Source organism: Taudactylus pleione, unplaced genomic scaffold (assembly GCF_031769625.1).
Source record: "Taudactylus pleione unplaced genomic scaffold, aTauple2 ptg000154l, whole genome shotgun sequence".
NCBI classification, from domain to species: domain Eukaryota; kingdom Metazoa; phylum Chordata; class Amphibia; order Anura; family Myobatrachidae; genus Taudactylus; species Taudactylus pleione.
In genome coordinates this window covers 34166522-34178826 of record NW_028284556.1, presented here as the reverse complement: position 1 = coordinate 34178826, position 12305 = coordinate 34166522, and the positions used below count along the sequence as shown (strand labels likewise).

Genomic DNA, 12305 nt, shown 5'->3' with positions numbered 1-12305 from the left:
CATGATGGCTCGCTGTGTGTATGGAGACTTGCAGTGTCTGCGGCTGGTCAGACTTATAGTAAATGCTGCATGACTGGCCAATGCACCACGATGGTACTGATGTGTACACAGAAGAGTAACATTGGATGGATATGAGAAGGCAGCAGTCGGCGTCTTTATGCTGGCTGAGCTTTGGCAGGCATTAACATATTTTCACAGCTGCATTCCGTGCGAAATCACAGCTGCGATCGCATTAGCCTCTGCTGCAGAATCTGGCCCTACTGTATGTTAGAAGCTGCCTCTCTCCAAAGTTTGATACATGTCCCCCTGAGCGTGCATATGACAGAATCTTGTAGGCTAACACTACTGTAGGTTACTGGAAAAGGTGTCATAATAATCTAATTGGTGGATCATAAAGTTTGAGCCAAAAAGCTGCAATAAGTCTCCATCTGTATGTTATTATGTATTCTACAGCTTACGGGGAATCTAAGAAACAAAACAAAAAACCCAGCTGACATAGGACACACAAATCCTAGAGAACATTACTTCAGTCAGAGGATTAAGCCATCTGACACCTGAAGAACAACATGCTCTAGTTATCTTCCATTTGCAGGATTTCTAGATTCATTTCTGCCTGGGAGGATAGCACACATTACCTATTACATAATAAGCAAATAAATATACTCTAACCCTGCATAATGGCCCGGCATCTGCAGATGTGTATTTTAATCTGGCTTAGGCTAATTACTCCCTCAGACATTAAAAACATGCTACTGGTATGTCTTTACTCCAGGAAAATCAGGTAACCGGTAAGAGGATGGAGTACACTGGATGCAGTGACCCCATACCCACTTCTGCTTGGGCGTGGAGTTGGGAGTGGCAATACGACAGCATCAGGGGCATATAAAGAGAGAATGTGCAGTCTCCGTCCAGGGCCTCCTCCTCTCCTCTGCGCACTGAGCAGTAGACTCCAGGCACTAGTAGACTCTAGTGCTATGCCAGAATCTACTGCGCGTGAGCAGGTCACCAGGGAAATGGCACAGTCATTTTCCTGACAATTTCCCTACTGCACATGCGCAAAACACTGGGAAAATGGCTTGCACGCCATTTTGCCAGTGATTTGCACAGCGCTGTTACCACTGACACGGGACTCTGGAGAGGTAACTATTGAATAAATGGGTGCAGGGTGTGCGGTGTGGGCCCCCTTAGACCCAGGGGCCCGTGTGCACCCATTATTTAAGCTGCCAACACACATAGCAATATTTTACACGATTTGGCCGATTTCAACGAATCATGACGACAAATCGTGTAAAATATGGCCAAATCGTGAGTGTCCACTCACGATCACGATGCCAATGCGCGTCCCCGCTCGTCGTACATCGCATCTTCAGATCTGCCGTGCTGTAGGGCAGATTTGCCAATCTGGGACACAATGCACTGGATGCACGATAGATCTTAAGTCAGATTAGACATTTTTTACTCCAAATCGTGTGTAGGATTGCCGGAGAGCTGCCAGGGGCGAGTTCAGGGGAAATCGTACACATCGTGGGATCGTGTGCAGATCGCTATGTGTGTGGGCATCTTAAGACTCTATTCACTTGTGTTCACTCTAAAGTGAAAAGGGTGTAAATTAAGTGTCCTACATTCTCCCCCCCCTACAGGTATTAGTGTTGGTTACACGTTATGGGTGTAATGCGGTTGAACTTATACCTGACTGTGAAGTATGTCTTGTGCATACTTGCTTACATTTTAAAAAGCATTTCCGGGAGATTGTGAAAGCACCACCTATGAGTGCAGCGTGTAAGAACTACTTAATGAAAACACACTGATACTTTTCAGGGTTTGTTCATGTTTTGTGTTTTCCAAGTGGTTCCATATAAGTGACCACAAGAAACTGTATTTGAAAATGAATGTAGCCATGGGCATCATTGTGCCTGATAACCAATGCAAGGAAATGGCACTGATGATCCCATCTTAATATATGTATCTATGATTTCTTTCCCCCCCCCCACAAATATAACATCTATATAATGGGGTAACGTGCAATCAGGGAGATTGCTGCTACTCCAGGGAGTCTCCCTGACATTCAGGGAGTGTTGGCAAGTATGATCTTGTGTGAATATGGTCTGAGCATGCTCAAGAATGAGTGCAAAGAAATGTGGCTATGTAGTTTGGGCGCACTGATCCATGTGACCGAAGAGACACAACTGTGGTGGGAAGAGGAGTTCTCACGTAGGCATGTACGTTCAGTGAGGGCCTGTTTACCCAAATGTGGGCAATGCAGACCTGCAAGTATTTGTAAATGGGACTCTTAGGAGGCACATCTATTGCAGCTTCTACAGTGATGTGCAAGTATGCACGGCCGCATGTGCTGCCTATGCAGAGGGGTACGTATTACATACTGATGATGACTTGTTGTAAAACAGCCGCATGTGCTGCCTATGCAGAGGGGTACGTATTACATACTGATGATGACTTGTTGTAAAACAGCCGCATGTGCTGCCTATGCAGAGGGGTACGTATTACATACTGATGATGACTTGTTGTAAAACAGCCGCATGTGCTGCCTATGCAGAGGGGTACGTATTACATACTGATGATGACTTGTTGTAAAACAGCCGCATGTGCTGCCTATGCAGAGGGGTACGTATTACATACTGATGATGACTTGTTGTAAAACAGCCGCATGTGTTGCCTATGTAGAGGGGTACGTATTACATACTGATGATGATGATTGTCGGAAAACAGCCGCGTGTGCTGCCTATGCAGAGGGGTACGTATTACATACTGATGATGACTTGCTGTAAAACAGCCGCGTGTGTTGCCTATGCAGAGGGGTACGTATTACATACTGATGATGATTGTCGGAAAACAGCCGCATGTGCTGCCTATGTAGAGGGGTACGTATTACATACTGATGATGATGATTGTCGGAAAACAGCCGCATGTGCTGCCTATGTAGAGGGGTACGTATTACATACCGATGATGATTGTCGGAAAACAGCCGCTTGTACTATATATGCAGAGGGGTACGCATTACATACTGATGATGACTTGCTGTAAAACAGCCGCATGTGCTGCCTATGTAGAGGGGTACGTATTACATACTGATGATGACTTACTGTAAAACAGCCGCATGTGCTGCCTATGTAGAGGGGTACGTATTACATACTGATGATGACTTACTGTAAAACAGCCGCGTGTACTACATATGCAGAGGGGTACGTATTACATACTGATGATGACTTGCTGTAAAACAGCCGCGTGTGCTGCCTATGTAGAGGGGTACGTATTACATACCGATGATGATTGTCGGAAAACAGCCGCTTGTACTATATATGCAGAGGGGTACGTATTACATACTGATGATGACTTGCTGTAAAACAGCCGCATGTGCTGCCTATGTAGAGGGGTACGTATTACATACTGATGATGACTTGCTGTAAAACAGCCGCATGTGCTGCCTATGTAGAGGGGTACGTATTACATACTGATGATGACTTACTGTAAAACAGCCGTGTGTACTACATATGCAGAGGGGTACGTATTACATACTGATGATGACTTGCTGTAAAACAGCCGCGTGTGCTGCCTATGTAGAGGGGTACGTATTACATACTGATGGTGACTTGCTGTAAAACAGCCGCGTGTGCTGCCTATGTAGAGGGGTACGTATTACATACTGATGATGACTTACTATAAAACAGCCGCGTGTGCTGCCTATGTAGAGGGGTACGTATTACATACCGATGATGATTGTCGGAAAACAGCCGCTTGTACTATATATGCAGAGGGGTACGTATTACATACTGATGATGACTTGCTGTAAAACAGCCGCGTGTGCTGCCTATGCAGAGGGGTACGTATTACATACTGATGATGACTTACTATAAAACAGCCGCGTGTACTACATATGCAGAGGGGTACGTATTACATACTGATGATGACTTACTATAAAACAGCCGCGTGTACTATATATGCAGAGGGGTACGTATTACATACTGATGATGACTTGCTGTAAAACAGCAGCGTGTGCTGCCTATGTAGAGCGGTACGTATTACATACCGATGATGATTGTCGATAAACAGCCGCTTGTACTACATATGCAGAGGGGTACGCATTACATACTGATGATGACTTGCTGTAAAACAGCCGCATGTGCTGCCTATGTAGAGGGGTACGTATTACATACTGATGATGATTGTCGGAAAACAGCCGCGTGTACTACATATGCAGAGGGGTACGCGTTACATACTGATGATGATGGCTTGTTGTAAAACAACCGTGTGCTGCCTATGCAGAGGGGTACACATTACATACTGATGATGGCTTGTCATAAAACAAGTATGCTTCCATATGCAGGTGGGTACGTATTACATACTAATGATGATGATTGTCGGAAAACAGCCACATGTGCTGCCTATGTAGAGGAGTACGCATTACATACTGGAGTACTCTACAACTCTGAATCAGCCCAAGTATGTAAAATGTGATCCCGTTATACTTGTAACGTCACTGGTGCTTTCCTAAAGCCAATAGGTAGCTAGCCTCAAAGTCATTTTTATACTAAGGTGTGCTAACTATTACACAAAGATTTCAATTGAGAAAAACACAGCTTTCAGGGTAATAACAGTATTTGGTTATTTTAAACCTCCTACATTTTTTTTTTTCTAAATAAAAATTCCTAAAGTTGCTTGTGTGGTTGTAATTTAAAAGAAATCAATCCTCAGTGAAGCTAATGCAATCTCCCTCCGCCTCAGCTCTGTATCAGCCGTACAGTGGCAGACACATGACATACAACAATGAGATACCCTGTCTTCATGTTTTTCATTAGGTAATAATTACTGGGAGGAAACTGATCTTTCACCTGTTCAATGGCCAGAAGTATAGTTTAAAAGCTTATCCACTTAGGCTTACTGTTTTTATTTTCACAAACCCTCCTGATCTCTGAGAGTAACTAATTTTGCTGGAAGATATTGACCATATTCAAATGAAGCGTAAAAAAAGCCACGGCCACTGCATCACGGCACTTTGTATACAGCTTCACATGCAGTCGCATATGAAATTGATTAGTGCAAGCCAGCAATGTACTTTTGTCACTCCCAGCTGTTTTATTTATGCAAATAAGATGCTCGGTGTGGCCAAGTGGTCCGGGATCTCACAGTGTATGAGCACTCATCTGTATATCTTACAGTCAGGACTGAAGAGAAATGCTCTACCTAGAAGTGTATCATCCCATTAAGTTATAACAGCAACATGAGTCAACGAGAGCTACACATTGCTAAGTGGAGAAAGATAAAATATAGATAAAACCCTGTACTGACAGCACATTCTCCCACACACTTTATCTTTGGCTCGGCCCACCTAAAGCACTGGCATTTTCGGAATTCTTAACAAAACCCATGTCAGATTTAGAAAACAGAGAAGTCCATTGTCGACACCATACAACCCTTGATTGCAACACAGGATTGTATAGGGCAATATATTTATTAGACTCATACTGTAGTTATTTTATTATTCCTTTAAATTAAATATAGCTCATTACATATGAAAAATAAATAATAGCTTTCATGCAAAAAGAGATTAAATTGTGCACTACAACTAATGAAAACAAGGAGTACAGTGATTAAAGATCAGCAAAACCGTAACATTTATTAGAAGTACAGATTGCTTTGTGGAAGGTCGATGTTCCACAATCCAAACAGGTGCATCCCAACATCCAGCAAAAGCCCTGCACTTATTTACTATTCTCCGAGCACTACTGCCTGGAGGATACAGGGCTTTGCTAGTGGTGAGCAACTCAACAGAGGTAAATAGGATAAAATACCTGGAATGGGATTTCTGCAATTGTACTAGTTGATGGGGATTTGATAAAAAACTGAAAAGATGAGTAGAGATCTCCTTTATTAATCAGCCATACTGGACGTTACCTTTTCATTTTCTTCAGCTTTCTCACTGTGACCATTCCCATACAGTTTGGCATATGCTTTCCAGATTTCTGCATCACTGGAATCCCGTGCGGTTACTCTCCCAAACAACTCTTGTAGCTTGGTGTTCAGGCTACTTGTGGAGTCTCCATTGTTATCCGCAATTCCTTCTACCACTGCTCTAACTAAGATCTTCAAGACCTATAGTACGAGAACAAGATCAATATCAGTGATTAAATGTCTACAAAATTGAAAAAATACAAATATATTTTTCTTAAAACCGCTTAGGCACCGTTACAGCTTTGAATCATTGAAATACAAATCCCAGCATGCATTACCAACAATCCAATGCCTTAGTTTATTAAATTCCCCCATATAATGATCTGAGATATATTTTGCATCACAACAGTTCTCTAAATACAGAAGCAGGGCAATAATTCAAACTAGATGACTAATTATGCTAATAAAATAGCTGGACTTTTAGTATGAGTAATAAAGCATGTCAAACACTAATCAATAATTCAAGGGACATTTAAATACAAACTAGCCTGAATCAATCAATATTTAGCTGAATATATTTAATGAGCTAGTGTGTGACCAAACATTCTGCTACAGTACTTAACACCCAGGATCTGGATTCGATTCCATCAGACATATTTAGGGTAGTTTATAGGTTATATAGCTCATTAAAAGTATATTAAAGAAATTTCACATTGTAAAAGTGCCTGAGAACCCTGAAAAAGTTAATTAAGGTATTACTCACCAATTGTAACAATTAATGAATAAAGACTACCTAGCAAATCAATACTGTATGTTTACAGAGCACTGCACTTATTTGTCATTGGTAAATGTAACACAAAATGGATGGTTTCAATTTGCAGATGTCTGAATACATGGTAAAATAAAGTCATCTCCCTTACTATTCACCTAGCACATTAATATGTGGCCAACACTATTACCTATTAGTTCACTGATTGCTAAAATATTCCCATACTTAAATACTAGGGTACGGTACCCCTGAGAGTAACACCATAAAAGACATATCAGAAGTTATGTATTTCATTAGTGCCAATTCTCAGCAGTCAGATTAATTCCCGGAGACAGTTATCGTTATTCTATGGAAACACATTTGAGTTTTTTGCTCATTAACATACATTATAGTTTCACACCAGCTTAAATGGTACAAGAATTGGAAAAGTTCTTTTTTTTCGGCAAAAAAACAACTCATACCTGTTTAAATATTTTCTATGTTTTTGTTGAAATTATGTTACATACTGAATAGCCAAAACATATAACCTTCTTATGAACTTACTATACAATCTGTGACATCATATGACAACAATATGTTTAGGGCATGTATCAGTATCAGGACAAAATATTTAACAGATATTAAATGCAGAAAGGTAGAGGGACGCTAGAGGCACTAACAGCATAAAACCAGCAACACTCTTGGGCGTATATTCATTAAAGGTCAATTTAAATCGATTAAAAATCGATTGAAATCGAGCAATACCGATTTTGTAGTTTTGGGGCTAAGTCAAACATTTACTAATACTTAAAAACCAAATCAAAATGTGTCTGTTAGTAAATTTGTGATTTCGCCCCAGAAACACAAAATCGATCTAAAAGTAAATAAGTTTAAGTACACAAGTACATAACACTGTCATGGCTGCATCAAGTATAGGCCACCACCCAAATATCACTCAGCTAACAGAAGTCTTGTAGTTAGTAACAGACTGTACAGAGTATATGTGTCAAGGGCATATGCAACACTGCCAGACCCATCATTAAGTAGTCTACCAATGTCATTCAGGTACGAGCAGCATTTTATCAAGCTTTACTGAGAGACCAAACCTGGCCGGAAAGAGTATAAAGGAGAATGATTATTATCTCTGTTAACACAGGAAAGTTGGGTGATACCTTAAGGTCATCTGTTCATTTACCCACCTGTACATCTTTGAATTTCTCTCTTAAGTCCATGAGTCTATGGTAAGCTTTCACCGATTCTCCAAACTCTCCCACATCAGTGGTGGTCAGTAGATAGTTCTCCCATATCTGCCAGTGCTCAAAGTTGCATTTGATGGCTTCTTTAAGTGTGCGGAAGGCTTTATGCCTTGGAAAATAAGAGAAAAGGTTACCGCAAACAGTTAAAAAAAAGAGTTTGTTAAAAACTTGTACATAAATAAAAAGCATAGAAAACTTGGCGCATGGTAATTCATAATGAAAATGTAACTTACAAATAAATCAATAATATAGCACGCAGTTTATGCAGGTAAAAATTAATGTAGTTTATTATTCTAATGAGGAGGAAATTAAGGTGCATACACATGTAACGATCTGTACCACCAACGACTTGAAAGATATCTTTGAAAGATATCGTTCATAGATCGTTCAAAGATCTTTCAAAGATACCTTTCTGTGAGTCATCCTGCCGCATCTCTGAAAATTTACTATATCGTCCAAGTTGGCCTGCATGCATGGACGATGAAAGATATCTTTATTGTCCATGCGGGAACGCGCATCGTTGGTCGATCATTCACTGCCTAAAAATGAACTATATGAACGATAGATCGTTCAACGATATCGTTATGGTTCATATCGTTCATGAAAATCGTCACGTGTGTATGCAGCATAATGGAGCATACACACGGTCAGATTTGTCAGAGGAACGATTTGAACGATCTGAACGATTTTTGACTGCATTAAAATGAATGGAACCGCCCAAATCTGACTGCAAACACATCAGATGTCAGATATCGTTATCTGACCATCGGGAACGCGCATCGTTCAGACATGTCAGATTTTTCTTCAGATATGAACGATTGAATGATTTTTTAAATCGTTATCGTTCAGATCTTACGAAAAATCTGACCGTGTGTATGCACCATAAGTCCTTGAAGACAAAGTTGTGAACTTATTTATTGATCATCCTTTATTTGTATAACACAAACATACTGTATCCAGCAAGGGGAACTTTCATTTGTGATCATGTGAGTCCCAGCCACAGTGCATTTTACAATTTAATCTCCATTCCAAATACAAAGAAACAGATAGACACACACAGCCCATCTTTAATCAATAAGTAGTATACTTTTGGACTGCTGGAGCAAAATGTGAGTGCCAGAAGTGACACAAGCAAACAAAAGGAGAGAAAAAGCCACATAGACAGGTGGGCGCTACATAGTATGATAAATAGGACTCCTATATATTTTTTGTTATATAGGACACCAATATGACATTAAAAAAAACTATTATACAAACATTTTGTAATATCTTTTAATCAGACTTTTGTATTATGGGTATTTGGACATTTCTGTCCTGGGAAAACTGGCACACATGGGGGCATTCTGACATATTCTACTGCTCAAAGCAGCATGTGTTGCTGCCACTTTACCCCAATGTTTCGGTTACCAGCATTGGTGACTGGTGACAGCGTAGGAAAGAAGATATTTCCACTTCCTCTCCATCTCATTGTCTCCATAATCACACTACAATGCTTGCAGGAAGACCCCCACGGTGCAGCATGTTTTCCGATTTCCTTCCTGGAATAACTGCAGGTGGTTACAGAGTGACCAGTTATAGGAGTGCCAGGAGAGATGTAAAGAAGGTGCCAGGAGGTAACCTCTAGGAATGTACAGCCACCACTAGGAATATACAGCATGAGACAAGGCTCTCACCTAAACTAATGGAAGGAACAACATATTTGTTGTGGACTGCAATAACATACTGTACTATATGCTGTGACATCTGTAATTATAAAGGTGTTGCAGAGTCCTTTCAGGCACAAAATGGTGTGTTCAGAATTAACACATTAACAAAGTTACCACTAGATTCCATAGAACAGCCATACACAGCTTGTTTATACTCTGCCATTACATCATTATTTGGACAAGTTTAGCAGTTGGAGCTCATCAGTAAGAGAAAACATGAGGAGCTTACTATGGAATGTTAAATTAAATGGAAACTAATTATTTGTAACGTTTTAATTATGTACCACTGAAAATATGATCATGTAATGTGGTTAAAGATTGCAGTCCATTAGTGTCAATAGTTGTTACTGACCTAAGTCTTCCTGTACAAATTAAGAACATGGGAATCAATCAGTTATACCAATACATTATGTCCTAACCAGGTGTTCATCATTTTCTTACACCAAGGACAGGAACGTGACTGCCATAAGCCAACATGGTATGACTAAAGTAGGTGAGTTTTTGCTACTAGAAAATCTTGTTAATAATACATTCTAACAGCATCTGCAAAGTAAGCTCATTGAGCAAATGTTACAACCAATGATACTGCTCAGTGGCTGGAGGGGAAAGTGGCAGCCAGTACAACTCTGTAGCAACCTCACAACAGATATGGATCAGCAGGCCAGGAACTCCCACAATGATAGCTTTCCATTCATATGGCATTAGAAAAGACCATCAAAAGGCCCTTAAGTGACTAGAGCTGAGCAATGGACTAGGGCACAGGTTCTCAAACTCGGTCCTCAGGACTCCAAACAGTGCAAGTTTTCCAGGTCTCCTCAGAATTACATGGGAAATAATTAGTTCCACCTGTGGATCTTTTAAAATGCGTCAGTGAGTAATGACTACACCTGTGCTGGGTGACCTGGAAAACGTGAACTGTATGGGGTCCTGAGGACCGAGTTTGAGATCCACTGGACTAGGGCAAAGGTTCCCAAACTTTACCATTACAGTCCAGGTTTTAAGGAGATCCATGCTTGAGCCCAGATGGTTAAATCAAATTGGCTGAGGTGCTAATGAAGTTACCTGTGGTCAAGCATGGATATCCTTAAAACCTGGACTGTAATGGCAGAGTTTGGGAACCTCTGGACTAGTGAATGACAACCATTGCCTTACCCAATGCAACTAGCGTTAAGCAGCTGAAAATTATTCCATACTTATATAGTGCATACCAAAAAAAAGGAGGCTATTGTGCGTTTTTTCAAATGTGTCTGTGAGTAATGAATTCACCTGTGCCCCTGCTGGGTGACCTGGAAACGTGATCTGTGTAGGGTCCTGAGGACTGAGTTTGAGAACCACTGAGTGAATAAAGGCCATCTGTACAACCTAGCCCAACATGCCAACTACCACTGAGGAGTTAACTACCTACATAGCTTCTGCCCACCTCATTAAGAGGAATAACCCAGAAAATCTAAAAACACAAAAACAGAGCCCCCCAAAAAAGAAGCAATATGTGGCCAATCGCTGTGTGAAGTTAGCCTATGCCTGTTGTAGTGTATAAAGGTATACAGTATATCACAATCAAAGACTTTGGGAGAGAGGAAGCCTGGCTTTTACAGACGGATTCAAAAGTGGTAAGGAGTCTGAGCAATAAGTTAGGTCTGCAGCAGGGGGAAAAATGCCTAATCTGCAAAAATTGGTAGAACTGTTTGAGGGAAAGGTTTAGTGATTCATCAGAGAGGTCTGGGAATCGGTACGATTTCCCGGCGTACAGGATGTCGGGAAGCAGAAGACCGACAGCGGCATCCTGAAGGTGAAGATCCCGACAGGGGTCCGTTAAGTATACTAACCTTCTCCCCTTTTTTCAATAACCTTCCCTTCTTGTACCCTAATCCTCCCCACCCCGCACCCTAACTCTCCCTGTAGGTGCCTAAACCTAACCCTCCCCCTTTGATGCCTAAACCTAACCGTCCCCCTTAGTGCCTAATGCTAACGCCCCCCCCCAGTGGTGCCTAACCCTAACAGCCCTCCAGTGGTGCCTAACCCTAACCTCCCCACCCCAAAAAACCTAACCCCGCTATGCTTTCTAAACCTAACCCTCCCCCTCCCGCGGCTAACAGCTAAAGAGCCCTGCTTACCTTCATTCGGGATGTTGGCTTGTCGGGATTTCGGTGTGGGGCTAATGATAGGCATCAGTATTTCGACGTCTATCTTTAGTCCCAAGTCGGGCTTCCAACGTTGGGATTGTGACGGCCGGCATCCTGGGCTAACTACATCCCGAGGTCTGCATATAATGTAAAAAGGGCAGAGCATGTAAGGTTGGCAAGCAACCAAACTCCACCGGCCAACCAGGGTTCAGTAAATGAGGATTTAAGTCCCTGGGCAAAAGAAGGTTTCCCAAATGAGGAGAGAGTTTTATCAATGACCATTGCAAGGCTGATGCTGACAAGGGGCTTTCTCAAGTATACAGTATGGGATGATGAGTTGAGGAAATGTTACAGGACGCGGTATCTCAGAACCTTATACACTGCGTTACCACTGTCAGTCTACATGTTTTACCACTTTATTTCCTTTGAAAAATTTCAAAGTGAGACAGAAGTGAAAAGCGATCAGTAGGTATTATTTAATCTTTCTATAACAGAACATTGTTAGAACATAAGCCAAAATAAACGCTGTTCCACAGGAATGAGCTTCAATGTTCTGACACTTAGC

The 12305-nt window shown here is 41.3% G+C and overlaps 1 protein-coding gene across 6 annotated transcripts in view; it reads right to left on the bottom strand.

Annotated features, from left to right (window-relative positions):
- TTC27 (tetratricopeptide repeat domain 27) overlaps positions 1 to 12305 on the bottom strand; it is a 676116-nt gene that overhangs the window by 19427 nt on the left and 644384 nt on the right. For all 6 annotated transcript variants that reach the window (XM_088474427.1, XM_088474426.1, XM_088474429.1 and 3 more), the window contains 2 exons: positions 7855 to 8020; positions 5911 to 6108 (listed from right to left, as the gene is read on the bottom strand). In XM_088474427.1, coding sequence (XP_088330553.1) covers positions 5911 to 6108; positions 7855 to 8020 — 364 coding nt within the window. The remainder of the gene's footprint in view (positions 1 to 5910; positions 6109 to 7854; positions 8021 to 12305) is intronic.